Source organism: Pomacea canaliculata, linkage group LG9 (assembly GCF_003073045.1).
Source record: "Pomacea canaliculata isolate SZHN2017 linkage group LG9, ASM307304v1, whole genome shotgun sequence".
Taxonomy (NCBI): Eukaryota; Metazoa; Mollusca; class Gastropoda; order Architaenioglossa; family Ampullariidae; genus Pomacea; species Pomacea canaliculata.
The window spans coordinates 16,409,254-16,427,695 of NC_037598.1; the positions used below are offsets into that span (position 1 = coordinate 16,409,254).

The 18,442-nt window shown below is 47.2% G+C and overlaps 1 protein-coding gene across 5 annotated transcripts in view; it reads left to right on the top strand.

Annotated features, from left to right (window-relative positions):
- Positions 1 to 18,442, top strand: part of LOC112571853 — a 50,695-nt gene that overhangs the window by 14,923 nt on the left and 17,330 nt on the right. For 3 of the 5 annotated variants that reach the window (XM_025251196.1, XM_025251194.1, XM_025251195.1), the window contains exons 2-3: positions 7,577 to 7,741; positions 10,107 to 10,139. In XM_025251196.1, coding sequence (XP_025106981.1) covers positions 10,128 to 10,139 — 12 coding nt within the window. In that variant the 5' untranslated portion in view covers positions 7,577 to 7,741; positions 10,107 to 10,127. The remainder of the gene's footprint in view (positions 1 to 7,576; positions 7,742 to 10,106; positions 10,140 to 18,442) is intronic. The other 2 variants (XM_025251191.1, XM_025251193.1) reach the window with 1 other exon arrangement.

Here is an 18,442-nt window from a genome sequence, read left to right on the forward strand (position 1 = left end):
GTGATTGCTGCTGTCTGTCGTTTATGCGGCGATCCTCTCCTTCACTTCCGCCTGTGTTCAGGGTCAGAGTACATTCTTTAGTGTACCACCCTTCCCCGTCTTGTGGACTGCTTTTTACCCTCCCCCTCAAGCTGTTCTGTTTGGCAGACTGGGGGTAGTAATGGTTGGTTGGCCGTCCCTGCAAACAGGTGTCACAGTGTCCCGAGACGAGATACAAACCCAAGACCTTTGACTGCTAGTGGCGACCAACGAGTGTTTCAATCACTACAGTGACTACACAACCGACACCCAGACACACCTACGCCATGTTTTGCTACCTTGTAAGAGGCAGCTATCCTCCAGTCTGTCCCCGTGTCTGGGACACCTTAGTGGCATCCATAGTTTACTTACATGTACGAGCCCCCAGTGTGTTCACCGTGTATCTTACACAAGCTTTAATAAAGCAAGTTGTCGTTTTTCCTTTTCTCACCCGTGTTGCCGCATGTTTCTTTTATGTTATTATTATGTTGTAATAATAATAGAACTTGTAAAGCGCGTAAACTATAAAGGAACTGACAGGCACCCCTACACAAAATATGGCTGTCTACAGTCAGAGGTCCTCCCTGTGTGGTCACTGTCTACACTCAGAGTAGTCTATACTCCCTGTATGGCCACAAGCTATCTACAGTTAGACAATTAGAGGTCCAATCTGTATGGTCACTAGCTGTCTACAATTAGACATTTAGAGGTCCACCCTCTATGACCACTAGCTGTCTACACTCAGAGGTCCGCCCTGCACTGGCTGTCTACACTCAGAAGGTGTGTGTGTCAGGCTGTGCAGCCTAGCGGTGTGCCTCCCACCACAGGGTAGCCGAAATAACGGTCAGTTGGCGAGACCTGTGAAGTAAATATATCGATTAGGAAGTGTCGCCATTTTGGATCGGCAGGCATCGTTCGCCCCGGCACCATGCTCTCTCCCTCCAGCAGTCCTCGTCTGTGTGGCACAGCCACCTACAGTGTCTGGACTGTCGTCCGGTGTGCTGGACGTGACCTTATTTCTCCCCTCACCTCTGACCTCTGACCACACAGTTCATTTTCAGCCGGACAGACCTTGACTGTGCGTTTCTCTGCTTTTTCAGCCGACACAAAAACCTACAACAACCGATTGTGCACGGGACAGTATAATTATTGTTCATTGGTGTAGTAGTCAAGCCCTCGCTCGGCACCACCACAGTAACCGGCTTCACATCGGGCCGCACTTTGGTGGTGACACCCTATTCATCTTCTTCACCATCTTGAAGTCAGAAGGAGGCCTAGTGGGCCGCTACAGTGGCGATCTAAACAAATTGCCTCTGACATATATATATATCATATTTAGTATTGACCTATATATCAACAGGTCCGTGATACTGGGCTTGACACTGACAACATATATATATACTGTAATATATATATACTGGAGTGCGACCACGCTCCCACATTTACGGTTAATTAAGAACTGAAAACATCACCAGACCTGTAGTGGAATGTTGCTTGGTGTGCAAGTTCTGTTGGTGATAATCTGTGGCAGTTAGATGATGCTAGTGGAGCTATACGTGTCGTCTGCTCATTTAGCAATCGTGCTTTTGTAACTGAATGGCCGAAACAACAGATTTATCGGAGGTTGGGGTGATTTTGATTTTCTCCATACACTTTTAACACGCAGGTCTTTAGTACTGTCACTGACTTGAATAATTTATATACTTATGTATATTTTATTTAAGATGTTCCGCTAGAAAACTTATTTTTTATGACTTAGACATGAAATCTTTATGTAGCTACTTTAACAGCTAGGACAACATTTTATTTATGTTTACAATGACACTATCGTGGATCTTACAAAAGTTACTGCAAAGTGTTGCATGAAAATGTAGGAGTAGCTGTTCCTCTATAAATTCTTGCTAGAACTCTGTAGAACTAAACAGGTATAAACAGATATTATCGTTATTGCCATCAGCGACAGTCATACATGAATTCAACAGTTCATTCCCGCGTATGATAGTTGTAACAGAAAAACATTTTTAAAACTTTGAACATGTAAAAAAAGTGGTAAGTTGTAGAGTATTTAGTCTGTACACATGTAAAACATATAAACGAAAACGTGTTCTTCTCACATTGCAATGCAGTGCAGTAAGGTTAGTTGTAGAATAAGAATAATACTTTAAAAAAATAGCAATGCTTGTGCGATTTGGCTCCTCGTGAACACAAATGCCTACAAAGCCTCGTTTAGGAATCCGGAAGAGCAGCACGTAAGCAAGGCGGCTGGCGGCGATGTTTTTCTGTGGGGTGCAGTATAGTGGGATTGGACCGCTGGCCTTCCGACTTTGTAGCTTCACGCTCAGTTTTTCTGGCAAAAATATTGTGTGGTCATGATTTGTGGGACATACTGTCTCTAATTGCTGACCATGCGGATCTTGGAGTACCGACACTCGCAGGAGGAGGGACGTCTAGTGTCGACACAACTAACAGCGAACCCCGCCAACAAACCACTTGTTGAGCTTTGTCTTGTCTGCCAGCCATCATCAGGACAGCAACATGCTGCCATGGATACTGCACACGTGGCTTTGATATCTTGAGTGTGCGATAGCTGTCGGTGTACATAGTGTACCCTGTAGATAGGTGCTAGTGTACTCAGTGTACCCTGTAGATAGCTGTTAGTGTACACAGTGTACGTGTAGATAGTGTACCCAGTGTACCCTGCTCGCAGATAGCTGTTAGCGTACCCAGTGTACCCTGTTGGTTGTAGACAGCACGTCCCTACTCACTATGTGGCGCATTTAATGGTCTACATGACGGGGAGTAGGGGGGGGGTCCCAGCACATAAATACGGTCAGTGAGTTGTCGTACTTGGTCACTTCAGTGCGCTATTGATTAGAAGTGTAAACTAACCGCCATGGTAGTCACGGTGATTTGCAACTGCAGGCAGCACGTGCCGCACGCCGACCCACCATGTAGCTAATGATCGACCAACCACACACACCCGCCTCCACCCACTCTTCTCCTGTCTTCCCCTTCTCATCACTGTGTGTGACGTGGATGAGAGGAATAAGAGGAGAGCACGAATGTGTGAACGACTGTCAGCAGCGAAGGTTGTGTGACTGAGGTGTCAACACTGCTGATGTCAGGCGAAAATACAAACAGCCGATGCAGCAGAGTGCAGTCTGTAGTGTGGTGGCACACAGACACCTGTTGTAGGTAATGCCGTTACCATAGCATCGGTAACACGTTTGTAACAGAGTACTCTCGTGCTCACCATTACGTTTAGTCACAGGTATTCATATCGAGCCAACAGCTGACAGAACTGCGCGATGGTGTTGTGAGATGTCAGTCTGCTGATGTTCTTTATGATTCGTCTGCTTCATGGTGACGCGATCGTCGGTATGAAACAGGATCTACTCCCCCCACTCTCTGTCCACAAAACTCCCTCCCCCCTGACATCAAAGGTTGACACAGGCTGTGGTCGCACCCTCCAGGTGTTGTACCTGCCTTGACGAGCGGTCGGCGGGCCGTCACACCCAGCAGGTCGGCGCGCGTCTTGCACCTGACACGCGGCGTGCAGGAGGCCGGGCTCAACTCTTTGATGTCCACGTCAGCGGCCACACTCTGCCCCCGCTTAGCAGGTCAGCCAGCCAGCCAGCCAGCCTGCCAGCCGGTCGGCATGCTCGCGGGGGTGACGGCGGGGGTCGGATGTGTGTGGGGGTGGGAGTGCGGTATTTATAGTCTATAAACATCGATCTGTCGGTGACGTGTAGATAGGTGACTGCTGCAGCAGCAGCAGCCGCAGCCGCAGCCGCACGCGTTGATTAGCCAGCAGTGCTGCGTCACGCCTTCACCCTCTCGTGGCGGCGGGTGTGTGTGTGTAAGAAACGCGGTGAACGCTTGTCGCGTCGCTGGCCGTCCCCCCCGTGTCGCGACGTGACATGGAGGGCGCGCGTCCTGACTGTGACTACACACCAGCTTGTACTGGCTGGCTGGCTGGCTGGCTGGTCCGATCAATACGCTTGCCAGGACTTGGATAATTGTAGGTCAGCGCTTTGTACAGCGTCTTGGCCGGATCGATGCAGGCTATGGTATGAAAACACGCAGCAAGGAATTGACCTGTAGCGCGGGGAGGCCGCCCCGCCCCGCCCCCTCACCCCCCATCACCGTGTGTGCGTGTGCATGTGCGCGTGCGTGCGTGCGATTGCTCTCTGAGGTAGGCGCCAGGGCTCCACGCCTTGCTGGCAGGGTTGCCTGCAACAGACGTGGCGCCACAGACTCGGACCTCCTCCCTCTCTTCCCACCCACCACCAACTCCCCCACCACTTACTTCCCCTTGGTCCTCCCTCCCCCCCACCAAAAAAAAAAAAAAGCTGGTCCTGCGGCGAGTTGGTCGGGTACCAAGCAGCAAGTCAGCAGCCGAGCGGTGAAGGGGAGGGGCGGGTGGCTGCGTGCGTGGAGGGACCCGCCTTGCACAGCGGCAGACAGCTCTGGCGACACGAGGTGGTGCGCGTGGTGCATGGTGCGCGCCTGCGGCTGGCCACTGGCCACTTCGGATACCTGTGGACGGGTTTTGCAAGGGCGGGGAGGCCACACACACTCTCACGCACGGTAAGCCACACACACGGGGCGGGTTTGTTGATGCCGTAAGCTTGTGAGGACTAGTGCACTGGCTCGGGTGGCTGAGTACCCAGGCCGAGCTTTTGCATCATCGCTGCTGTACGCTGTGACGTGCTTGCACCAGACACCACGGCGCTCCGGGAGTGGCCGGGACAGGTGCCGTGCCACGTCACTGCACGCACGTGACCCCGCCCTCACACATGCACACGCTTTGCAAAAGTCATCTCCAAGTAATACTCACATTCTACCCAAACTGGTTTTCATAATTTTTGCCCCTCAGGTCTCGTTTACTGGACCACCCGTTACGTCAGCAGGCCTCCCCGCTATTTACTACTCCTCCCCTTACAGTATTGAGTGCATTGATTATCTAGAGGAGGCAGGAGGATTTATATCAGCACTTGGCGGCAGAACTGTTTGTGCTTCTGGCAGACAGGGTCAGTTGTGACATGTACTCGCCACACTAGACACATTCTTGTGCAAACCTCTCCACCTCTCTGTGCGATTTTAATGTACACTTGTCGGTAGTAGACTGGGATGTTGGTGGTAATGCTGCCTGTGAGTGTAACTGTCAGTGTAGGTATCAATGTTGTCAGTGTAGGTAGTAGGCTGCTATAACAGTTTGCAATGTGCTCAGTGATGATGCAAGAGAATGTCAGTGCTAAGTGTCAAATGATGATGCAAGAGAATGTGTTCAGTGCGTTGGTGTACAGCATCACAGTCTTGTCCTCACTTGTTTGTGCAGCATGCAGTTGCTGACAGATGGTGGCAGTCCTGGCAGGTCACTGGGTCACAATCCTCTTCCATTGATGATAATAAACTGTTGTCAGGGCTGTTGGCCATTGTAAATGCTGCAGTGAATTGAGTCCTACTGGTGTTTATGACGTCAGTGGCCTACATGCAGCAGCTGCCTGCCAGTCAGGTGCTTGTCTAGGTACAGAAATAAGATACTTGCTTACAGAACCCCTGTTGTTTTGAAGGGTAGCAGTTGAAGACAAGGAAGTCTTAGTTGATGTTAGAAATAAGAGCATGCTGCGGAGAATGCTCCGACTGCGATGTGCATGAGCAACAGCAGTGATTGAGTCGGGCAATCAGGTCAGTTGTGAGCAAGTCAGCGAGGAAACAAGTGAAGATGGGCTGAAAGTTAAGTAAGACACAGCTGAAAGGTTGGCTGTGAACAAGTTTGTCGGCTGAGAAGTACTGTAAGAACTTGGTGGCAGTAATGCAAGTCCTGGTAACAAGGAATAGTAACCCATGAGCAGACATCAGCATACATAAATAAGCAATGAGGTAGACATCAGCATAAATAAACAATAAGGTGATTGTCAGCATACCTAAATAAACAACATGGACAATACAACACATTCTGCAGGTTTAAATCTACATATTTAACCTGAACCGTTCTCCAGTAATCCAAATAGCTTGACTGTCTCCATTGCAGTTGTTTTTAATTTTATGAAACTTCAAAGGCAAGCGTTTAGTGTTCAGCATGCAACTAACATTTGTGGACATTGGAACAGTGTATTTATTGAATCCCCAGCCCAGGTAGTACATGTATGGTACCTCAAACTCTCTATTGTGTCTCCAACCCTAGTGTATCCAGGTATGGTGGGGAATGAATAGTATCTCTAGCCCTGTGAATGGTATCTCCATCATGGTGATGTAGGTATGATAATATATATATAGTATCTACATTATGGTGGTGAATGTATGGTGGTGTGTATGGTATCTCTAGCCCTGTGTATGGTATCTATATTATTGTGGTGTATGTATGGTATCTACATGGTGGTGTATGTATAGGATGATATATATGATACATCATGATGGTGTGGCTGTATCTACTTCATGGTGGTGTATTAAGGTATTTCTAGCCCTGGGGCTATAGTTATAAAGTGAGAGTAAGTCGTTTCCCCAGGACATAACGGAAAAACCATCTTGTTTCTGAAGTTATAAAGCAGGATCAAAATCCTGTGAACACTACTTCATGTTTCATGACCCCAGGGACCTTTGCCACCACTTGATAACTACGGGTGCAGGTGTAAAGCAACATCTGTGGTGTCTGAGCACCACTCTATAACATTCACTTATCCTTGAGTTCTCCGCCTTGCGCCAGGGCAACTACTCACCCTCGTTTCATAACTGCTTTTTTGAGATTTTGATGGGGTTGGATTGTAGATGTATGTGACAACATTTATTTATTTAGAAATCTCAAATATGTATACGGAATATATACTAAAAAGAAATGTATCCAAAATATATACTAACAAGTAATTCATCATTGATCTACTTTATAACCAGCTCATTGCAGTAGCAAAAGCTGTGAGAGAAAAAGTGTGTATGAATGTTTGTGTGTAGATGGAGAACATTATTTAGACATGCAGATCTGCTTAATGTTGACAAATGTAAACAGACTTTGTAGACAACCAAGTAACTGGCTTCTTCACATATATAAAATGTACATCTTTAAACACTATGGATGGCTTTAAAATCAACTGATTCTACCCTCTTGCACCAGAAAATATTGAACTTAGCTTCATTTAGTGGTTGCCATTTCTGAGACATGAACATAGTTCAATCATCTTGCAGCCAACCTTAGTCCCAGTATGCATAAACACATACTCAGCAGTCACCATATTCTAGCTGCTGTAGGATGTAATGACCACACTCGCCATTTCCTGACTCAGGAGTAATGACGAAAAATTCACATTTGTCCCAGTTTCTTGTGGCATTCATAGCACAGCAAAAGCAACATAGCAAACTTTCCCAGCATCAAGGTGTAACAAAATTCCCTAGCCAAATGGTCCTGGTGGCTGTAAAATGGAACACCTGCCACCCAGGCCACAATGTCCTCACTGGGATGTAAGCTTTCATCCTCGTGACACTGTTCTGTTAGATGTAACAAGCCAACCTTTTTGCACTGTCCCACCTTGGCCATGCACTCAGTGATCTGTGTGTGTTTCAGCGCCTGGAGCGTGTGGCAGACCTGTGGGATCAAGTCCGCACCGAGCTGCAGCAGGAGCGACATCAGCAGCTGCAGAAAAAGGTTGTTCTGCAGCGACAACTGCTTCGTGCGCAGGATTACCTGGCTGTGTGTCACCGCCAGAAGCAACAAGAGAGGCTCTTACAGGTTGGCACCAAAAGCCTGCTACTCTTTGTCTCTTTCTTTCACTCTTTGTAAGACTGACCCGCTTGGTAAGAATGAGTTTAGTGAATCTGTGCAGTAAATTCTCCATTTGTGTTAAGAACGAGACTGGTGAACCTATTTAAATTTTGTCCTCATCCTCCAACCCCCCATTTTACTACCCCTGACACAGAATTTAGATACATACATAGGTAATATACAGATAATATATGCAAATGCACTTTTTTGGTCTTAGTTATGGAGATGCAGCCTAAGCTACACGTTCTTGAGACCTTAAACAACTTACATATATCACAGAGACACAAGTTTCTGATACCCAGACCTCAAACAGCGCATGTTGTCTAGACACTCGTTTCTGACAGTCCCAACCACAGCTTACAATGCCATACAGGCATCGCTGATTCAGCTCACTCACAGACAGAACATTCTGAATTCTCCACATAGCTTATGTTATGTCAAACATGAGTGACGGCCGGGATTCTTTATATGTATGACATGTAAACAGACAATGAGACATGCCTTTCATGACTTTCAGCTTATTTGGTGGGACATAAAAACGAATAGCACAAGATATAATGGAATGATTACTAGTATTTTTTCTGTGCAATTGACATTTAAGTAACATACTCCCAATGACGATAGTTTTGAGTCATTATTGGATTATGTATCATAAACATAAGTCTCGTTATTGACACACATTCAAACACAAGTAGCTTTACGCTGACTTATGATTTAAGTTTGCTAGTGCAGGATGTGAAGTGAGTTGAGTTGATGGTGGAACCAAAGACCTCCCACCTCGCTGCTGGGGATTAGAACTCTTGCTTTCTTCTTACTAGGCTCCTCACTCAGTGGAATCCACAGTTTTGATGACAGCAGAAAATACTCTAGTGTCACTTGTAAGTCATGCAACATTTGCTGGCACAGAGGTTCATGATGAGCAGTCCTAATCAGTGTATAGGTAGCTTTCTACTCAATTGCACTTCTGTCAACAATAAGCCGTTAAACAGTGTGTGCACAGTCAGTATGCACAGCCGCAGGTCATCAGCTGTATATGAAGAAAGAACCTAAACCAAAACCAATAACAAATCCCCCAGACCTCACCACAGACCTCACCAACACCCGGCCTCACAAACTCCCAACATGCGAGTCTCGAAACCTTGCAGACATTGCAGCAGACATGCAGCGATCAGTCGGCATGGCGGGTCAGACCACCAGCCAGGTCTGTGAGATCGGTGTCGGCAGGTTGCTAGCCGGGTACAGACGTGTGTCGAGAAGCAGGCACCGGCAGACCAGTCCCCCCGGGTGGACCTGCTCGTCACACGCGCGCCTGCTTACCTGCTTGTCGCTTCCACACACAAGGCTTCCGAGCCGCTAGGGGGTACATTCTTCGCACTTGGGATGGGTTGATACGGGTGGATTGTGAGGATTGGGGTGGGTTGGAGTCAGACGAGCCGGCAACTTGTCCCAAGTGACGTCAGTTTGGCAGTTGCATGTCACGTGCAGTCTTAGCCGTTTGTCAAATGCAATGTGAAATAACAAGTCTTGGTGAATGTGTCTGCAGACATCTTACGGTGTCCATGTCGTAATCAGTTGTAACGACGTCAGGCCACTGACGGAATCAAGTTTAACGACGTTAAAACGATAAAATTAAGTGTGTGAAGCTTGTAGCTGAAGTGGGGTGTGTGTAAGGATGGGGGGTACCACAAGCTCCCCTGCCCTATGTAAATAGCAATGGCTTGATGGGTTCAGACTTTTGAGAAGATGTGCCTGTGTTATTTGGTGTTATTTAACACCGTGCATCGAGTCTCGTACGATCTCGTGCTATCACGCTGAGTCAGTGAGAACTCGTTCCTGGCCGTCACTCGGATTTGAGGGTTGAGAATGCCGGCCTTCGCGGTCCTTGGCGTGTCCCCAGCCTTGGAACGGTTAGATTATCCCCTAGAGTGGCTTTTCTACAAATAGTTTTCGTTTTAAAATTTAAATGTATTGATTTAGTTGTAGTAGAGAGAAAATAATCGCTTTGTCGAAGGCTCACATACACACCAAACCCAAGTGTTAACTCGACAATGCATTCACGTGCTGTAGAGGCCAGTGTTGCCAGAACGCTCTACACTGAGACTACACTCTACACTGATGTTGAGGGTTAGCGGGACGTTGTAGCTGACTGAAGGAGACAACATCCTGTTGTGTACCGTGCTATAGTATTTCTTGTCCCTGGTCATCCCACCCCACGCCACCCCGCATGTTCCGTATAAACCATACTTTGTATGAGGCAGTCCTGACCCTTCCCTCCCGTGTTTGTATAAACTGTACATTTTGCTGTACTGTCTTCGCCAACTTTTGTTCCCAGGGTACCTGTGCGTGAGACACGATGGAACACAAGGTATGACCGTGTGCGGCGGCCTTGCAAGTAGCTGACTAGTGTTGCAACTAATCTCTAACAGGGCTTTATGCTGCACAGTGTACACTAACCTCTGCCGTGCGCTTCTGGAAACACTGGCGTGTTGTGCGTGTGTAGTGGAGTGACGTGTTGCACGTGTATAGTAGAATGGCATGTTATACCTGTGTAGTGGAGTGGTGTGTTATACGCGTGTAGTGGAGTGACGCGTTATACGCGTGGAGTGTCATACCTGTGTAGTGGGCGTGTGTTATATGTGTGTAGTGGAATAGCGTGTTACACTTGTTTACAGGATTGGCATGTTTGTGTGTAGGGAACAGGCGTGTTACGAGTGTGTAACGTGTTATACTGCCGAGTGTCAGATGCTAACATAATAAATGATTGTACTCAGGGAATGGTGTGCTACATACATCAGGGAGAATCGTACAGAGTGTCCTTAGTGATGACAGCCCAGTCTTGTGCTAACAGGTTTAGACTGGACACGTTAGTGCAGAGCGTACGGCCATACAGAGTCGTTATGTTGCTGGTGGTGAGTTCTGCTCGTGCCTACAGGGTCTCGACACTCGCCATGATGCCGTGTAGTGATGTAGGTGGGTGACAACGATGTGTTACTGGACACTCTGGACGTCGCCTCATCTCCACTTACCGCCCCCTGGCTGATCCTCCGTCTCCTCATATCTCGCCATCGCAGCTGGCTGCTCGTCCCTCATTTTGGGTCACAACTGGCCGTCCCCTAGCTAACTCCCTTCCTCTAAAACTGTGCCATCCTCATCTTGTACCCGTTATACCTGGTTGTTGTGATGCAAAGTGGAGTGTTTACAGCTGACCAGCATCACCTTCTGACTGGGTGTTGCTCTCTTCTTTTCATTAGGCCCTGGCTTTTCTTGAATAGCATTGTTTTGCTCAAACATTACACCAAGAATATTTTTTTTGCTCATTTGAAACATTGTGTCCTAGCGTGAGTATATGTGTGTATACTCATTTAAACACCATGTTTACATGGCTGTGATTGTTTTATCACACTAACATATTTAAAAAATGATCTGTGCGTAACTTGTTCGTCTGTGGGACTAAAAATGAAAGAGCCCTGAGAATACCGTGAAATGTCACCAAGCTAATACTTGAGACTACCCGGGGTAAGCTGTCGAGAGGTATCGTGTTACCAGCTTGCAGCTATTATTCTCCATCCGGCGCAACGGTCTGTTAACTCCAGCAGCCACCTGCACTTTCCCGATCCACCCGCCATTTGCTGTGTCGCCCTGTTGTTTCTCATCACCTGACAATCAGTCCTCATGTGAAACCTGACTGAGCTGGTCCTAATAACAACAGGAAGGAATAAAACTCTGTGGCTCGGCATTTCCTGGACCATGGTCCACGTATGGTTCCGGTCTGATGGAGAGTGACCTCAAAGACTCACAGGGCTCAGGATCAGAGTGACATGTCGGTGCCAGTTCTTCCAAACCTGTTATCTTTGGTTTTTGTAGTGATTGTGACATAATTTTACCAACCCCAGTTGGTCTTTGTTATTACAATAATTCACACATCTGTTGGTCTGTCTGTAACTGCTTTGTCAGTCTGTTGTTGCCTTGGCCGCTGTCACCAATATAGACAATCACTTTGTTGCTAGTCTGAGTCAGGGCTACTTAAATTACCCATCAGTAGTTGTCATCTGTGTTACTGGCTACTACCTAGTCCGTTTGTTGGTCTTTGGTTGTGTTTCTTAGATGGTCGTCATTCAGTTGGTCTTTGCCTGTGGGACCTGAGTTGGTCCATCAGATGTCGGAGGTGTGGCTGGTTCGCGTCTCCTGTTCCTACATTATTTGAAAGTCGACCTTCTCCTTGGCAGCCATCGGGAGGAGAGTGGGAGGCAGCGGGACACTGGTCTCGACTGGTGGATAGATGGCTGCTATTCTAGCACCATTTGAAATCAGTGCTCTCGCTTGTTTCTGGCCCGCCGTCAGCAGCGAGACCCTGCGAACCACTGTGTTGTCAGTATTGTTAGCCCAAGATAACAAAAAGCTCCTGTCTGATTATTCAGCCAGTTGCCGGCTCGTTACAAGCGGCTGAAGATGTTAACGGAGGCGACTGGAGTGTGAGCCACAGAATAAAACAATTGCTTTACAAGCGAGCGAGCCGGCGCTGGAGATAAGGATTCATGGGAGGCACTTGACACACTTTGAATTAGTGTCACGTGTTGTTTTGGAGAAAGCAGGCCTGTGGGATGTGAGTCCCGAGTACTCCCCCTCCCACTGCCCCAGCCTGTGAAGAGGCTTGGTGAAGCAGGTGTGAAGGTGAGCTGTGCTTTGTGGGGTGCACAGGGTGTTCCGCTTGCTACCTGCGCTAAAAACTTTGTTCTCATTGGTCTTTTTTGAACAGCATTGTACTCCTGTGGAGTGTACTATAAATTTATTCTCTTGGAGTACTTTGTTCATTGTGATGTGCAGACGGTGCTATTTGCTTTTGCGGATTCAACATGGCGGACATGTAAACAAACTGCTCTGCTAGGATTTTTTTTTAAAATCAACATAAAAGATTAGCAAAATATTCTCAAACATTAATAATTGGTCATATACTCCTTGTGTATGATGCAAGCCAGTATATATATATATCGAAAATACAAAATCTTCATGTATTTTACATCAGATCGGCTTCTCCGGGTCACGATAGGAGGCCGCCCACCATTACACGCAGTTTCACTGAACCACTCACTTCAAGTCGCTGGTACACACGGCGACTGTCCACCTCACTGTCCACCTCACTACCTCACCACCTCACTGTCCACCTCACCACCTCACTGTCCACCTCACTACCTCACCACCTCACCAGTGCTTTAGCCATCTACTGCCGTCCTTCCACGTGTTTCTATTCACCTGTTTGGCATCAGAGATGTTTGGCTGCCTTGACCATGTCGGAAATCACCGACTGACCAGTTCTAAATGAAACAAACAACAGTTGTAACCGTCCTGTAGTTAAGATGCGATGCGAGATAGTCTTTAGTTTTTGTCTAACACGAGATGCGAGATATCCTGTAGTTTTTGTTTTGAAATATTCTAACGGACATATCTGTCAAAAATGAGAAAGGATGTGTTTGTTCAATATCCGTTATCACCGTAACACCTCCAAAAGCCAGTTGGTGAGTGTGCGTGTGGGGGTGGGGAGGATGAGGAGAGAGAGGGGGGGTTGTATACCTCTATATACATCGCATGTCTGAACCAGAATTTGTCAGGAATAGCCGTTTCAATTATGCGAAGGTCATATATTGCCGTATATGTTGATGCACAGCATGTTTATTTATGACTATTATTGCGTTCTAGGATGCTTCACCTGGCTTCATGGGAAATAACACTATCAGAAAATAGCGCCACGTAATCTTTTAGGCAGAAATAACTTTAATGTCATAAGTGGAGTGTCTTTTGAGAGCGAACTACAGAGAGAGAGAGAAACAGAGAAACGAGAGGAGAAAGCGAACGAATGCTTGAGATGCTGAGAGAAGGGGTGTGGACGAGGACGAGGGAGGGGCTGATGAGAGAGTCGTGGCAAACCCACAGTTATCTTCTTCACTGGAAACGCCATGCCACCCCGCCCACCCACACTCACACCGACCTTTTACCCCAAGCTGAACTGGCCTGTTCACAACAGAATTATATTCCGTTGCTATGGAATATGATGTATAATTGTATATGATTATACTCTCATTGAATGGGATAATGGAAACACACGCTCGTCTTTATGGTAGCACGGACACGTCAACAGAGCATGTAGTCAAACACCTTTTTTCCCCTGATGCACTAATTTGTTTTGTTTATGCAGTCAAAGCACAATAATAATAATGACTATTTAGCACACATGCTTCCTCCTGATGAAGGAGTTCATGGCATTTACAAAATGTCTACACACGTGCTACACCATCAGACATGCACATACACAAATAAAATCATGAACCTGAATGAAATTTTACCAGCCAAACTTTTTCATGTGATCTTTGGAAATCCGTGAAAAGATAATGTTGGATACTTGTGGGCCTGACCTGTAATTAGCAATGTTAACATTGTTGTTGTTTTTTTTAAAATTAATATCATTGTGAGAGCCTACATGGTCAAAGAACGCTGTGCGCATCAACAGCCGACAGCAAACCGGAAGTGAAGGTCACGTGCATAATTCCATGGATACATGCTCCAGATCGTCCCTACAGGCCGCGGCCAGCCGACCAGAAGCATCTGTCTGTCCATCTGTGTCTGTCCCATCATGTGCTCCTGTGTGTCCTGTCCATCCCGTAATGGATGTTCCTTGCTTGTCCCTCAAAATTTACATTATTGTTATTCCCTCAATACACATTTATGTTGCGATATAAAATAGCTTATTACTCCGTTGCCTTGGCGGGCCGGAAGTTCCCCTCCCCTGGTGTAATAGGATATTACAAACATGCATTTTTACAGCTTGCTGGCGTGTCAATACATGTAGCTGTAAAGTGGGATTTAGAAATCTGGGTTGTTGTTGTTGTTGTTGTTGTTGTTGTTGTTGTTGTTGTGTAAAAATTACAATTTATAGAGCGCACAATCCCGCTGACACCGGAGCAGCACTAAGCGCTCGGTACAGAAACACGGTTAATGCGAAGTTCAGAAGCAGAAGGATGGCCAACGATGAGGATGAGTGTAAAAGACAGAAAGGGCACTGATGTTACAAACGGTAATGAAGAGTAACGGAAAAGCGATCAGCAAAGGGATATTGGCAGAACAGACTAATCAAGAGATAGAAGCGGAGATAAAGGACTAGACTTGGACTTCTTCATTGAGCAAACCCTTTAGAGAATTATACATAAAACATCATCAACAATATTTATGACATCTTTTAAATATTAATATAAATATATAGAGAGAGAAAGACGTTAGTAGTGGTCTGAATAAAGGACTGGTGTTAAAGGAAGAAACATGTTTTTATCGCAAAGTTTTCAAGATTCACTAGTGGGTAAGGGAGCGGGTATAAGATTTTTACAAACCACCCGTCTTTCTTAAGCTTTGTGATGTCTTTTCTGACCCCTGGGGTCAAATTAGTTACACTCAGGACTTGCACCAACAACCAAGCATCAGGCTTGTCTCCGCGAGGAACTCACTTTGCAGACAAGACATTGAAAGAGTGATGGTACAGCGACTACCCCTGAATAGGGAACATGCAGTGAACACCCTGAAGTAGTGATAGTACAGCGACTGCCCCTGAATAGGAACATGCAGTGAACACCCTGTAGAGTGATAGTACAGCGACTGCCCCTGAATAGGGAACATGCAGTGTGAAGGAGTGATAATGCTGGCCGCCTGTCCAGTGTCAGGCTCGGTTCACATGTCGGACAACGAGCTGGCGGACGACCGGAGCGGGGCACATGCTGCAGGAGGAATTAGCATGCCATCCATATTGATATCTTGTGTGAGGCAAGACTGCGGTGACTCATGAAATATCTTGTGTTACTTGCTTGCCTTCAGCAGCAAGTAGTTCCTCGGCATTCACACTGACTGATGTCGGTTGTGAAATGGTGTTTGCATCCCGACAGACAGCCTTGATGACAGGGGGAAATTACACTTTGTGAGCCGACAGGCTCCAGTGCTTCCTGCATCGGGTGTAACGAGAGGCATCGTCGTCAGATACAGAGGTTCGCTGTATCTGTACACCACGAGGGCTAGGGTATCTCATTTGCATGTTTCACAAAAAGTTGTACCTTTATCGCCGCTCTTTTCTTTAAATGAAGATGACCACAAGTTTGTCTGGATGTTGTTTTTTTTTTCTCGGGAGGTGATCCATTTATATGTTAGAAATAAGGTGAGCCTATGTGGGTAAGCAGTACTTGGCGTGTTGAGAGTGTAACAGGGTTACTAAAGGGTTTATAACAAGGTCTCCTGAGAAATAATTCTTTACTCGTTGAAAACAAACTTTTACTGACCACGAACTCCCCAACCACCACACGACACCACGAGGGAGAGGAGTGGAATCCGTGACTGTGACTTTTAAACTCTCTTGTGTATCTGTTCAAGATGGCGGCTGTCATCTACTATTCTGTCTGTGGTGGCCGACGATAGTCTGTTATCTACTTTTGTGAAGTCTGGTCGTTGTCGTGGTGTAGATTATTATGTGCTTGGTGTTGGGTGGCACAGGATTGTGAGCAATAAATAGTCGATTAATTTGCATATTCTCTGAAAAAACATGGAGTCAACGAGGACCTGCGCTGAATGGACCTATTTTGCACCGGCAAATTGCAGGATTTTTTTGTGTGTGGGGAGCGGACAGGGAGTGACCCATTAAAAGCCGCAGGCTGTTGCAGGGACTCGTTACAAGGCGCGAGGGGGACAGGGGCGGGGTGGGGACTGTTGTCAGCCGCCCTGGTGTATGTGACGGCGAGATGGCGGTGCCAATGTATCGGGCTTAGTGGTGGAGAAGCTGCTGGCATCCAGTGGCGGCGCTGATGAACATTACCATGTATACAAATTGCGTCTTTGACTCGCTGTCGTCTCATGCATATTCATGGGCGGCGTGAGCCTCGATAGGTTTGCTGGCCTGTGAAGACGCCAGCACCACTGGCAGGGGTCGCACCCTCGGAGCGGCCTACCCGTGGGCCAGAGGAGGAATTGATGACGTGGGATCTGGGTATCGCCAGCAGCCAGCCTCTGTGACTGCCAATGAGATCAAATCTCAGACAAAAGTAATTGCTGCAAGCGGCTTGAACAGCGCTCACTCCAGTCCCCGGTACAGGCAGGGCCAGGGCCTGTGGCGAGTTTCCCAGTGACCATTGGGTAGGTCACTGAAAGTGCAGCGGGACACTTGACGGGTGGTTCCTGAAACCCTCGGTTACGTCACTGTTACATCACAGGGTATGACACTGGTACTAGGGTCACCGTGCACATGTGTAGTATATACACTAGTATAGTATACATATACACTAGTATATGTGCGAGACCTGCCAGTGGGGTGGCTGCAGTCACTAACGGCGATGTTTCTCGCGGTCGTCGCGTGTTGATGATGGTTGTTCCAAAGGGCAGATCACTGCGTGCAGCAGTGCGTGTTCAAACTGCTGGTTGCGAGGGCCAGTCACTACCTCAGCATGCGAGCACCCGGGGGGGGCCAGGTCAATCTACATGCAGTGTAAAGACACCCCATTCCCCCGCTGCGCAGCAACCTAACCGCGTGTGTGTGCGTCGGCCGCCGTGTGACGTTACAGGACGTGCAACGTACGTCACTCCACACGCGCGCACTGGCCATGTGACACCAGTGTACTCGAGTTTCAGTTTCGGCGTTGCGGTGGTGTGTTGGTCTTACAGTAGTTGAGGTTGGCTGTAGCTGAGTGTTGGCTGTACAGGTAGCTGAGTGTTGGCCGTACAGGTAGCTCAGTAGTTGTGTAGCAGCGGTAGGTACAGTCAATAGCATGGATATTTTTGTATTTGTTTAACAGCTTAGCCATCGTTTGGTCCAAACAATTCTTTTCTTTATCACTCGCATGTTGGTCTTTATGGTATTAATCATTTTTCTCCACGCATTGTTTCCAGAAGTTAATTATTACCTGCTATTTCGGACAGGTACATTTCCATTGTCACATCCCAGGCACGTGCTGTCTTCTCCTGATACTTGTTGTCTGTGTCCTGTATCTACAGCCGTCATATTCAGACACAACCATGTGTTTAGCACTGTCAGAATCAGAGATTAGTTATATGTATGCTATGTTAGCAGTCAAATATGATGTTTGTATCCTATAGACTAGTTAGCACTCACACTCAAACGCGTCTTGACATAGGCGTGTCATGGCTAACGTCTCACACCGCGAGGATGGCGGAGACTGGGTGTGTTTGCCATCCTAACACTTTCTTTACCATTGTACATTGTACACAGCTCGCGAAAGAAGATTTGACGGTGATGGTGGTGGTAGTGGTGGTAGTGGTGGTGGTGGTGGTGGTGGTGTGTCGCCCTGATGGCAGCAGGATGGCGGCTGAGTGGAGACTGGGCCGGGATGGATGCTGGTCTCTTTTGGTGCTTAGAGTCATTCCCTGTCTAGCACCATTTGAAATCAGTTTCTTGAACTGGCCAGAGCAGCTCTTGTCTTGTGGGATGACATTTTTACTTACACAGTAGTTAATACAGTATTTACTTATTTTAAATATATCTGTGACATACTTCATGCGACTGGTTAGGAAAGGACGCATGTAGTAGGCCAAGTATTTACCAGAACTCTGTCACGTGATGCGTGCGAGAGAGAGAGAGATTAAAGAAGGAGACTCAGGGGCTTGGTAGATCCGCGTCGTCTGCTATAAGGT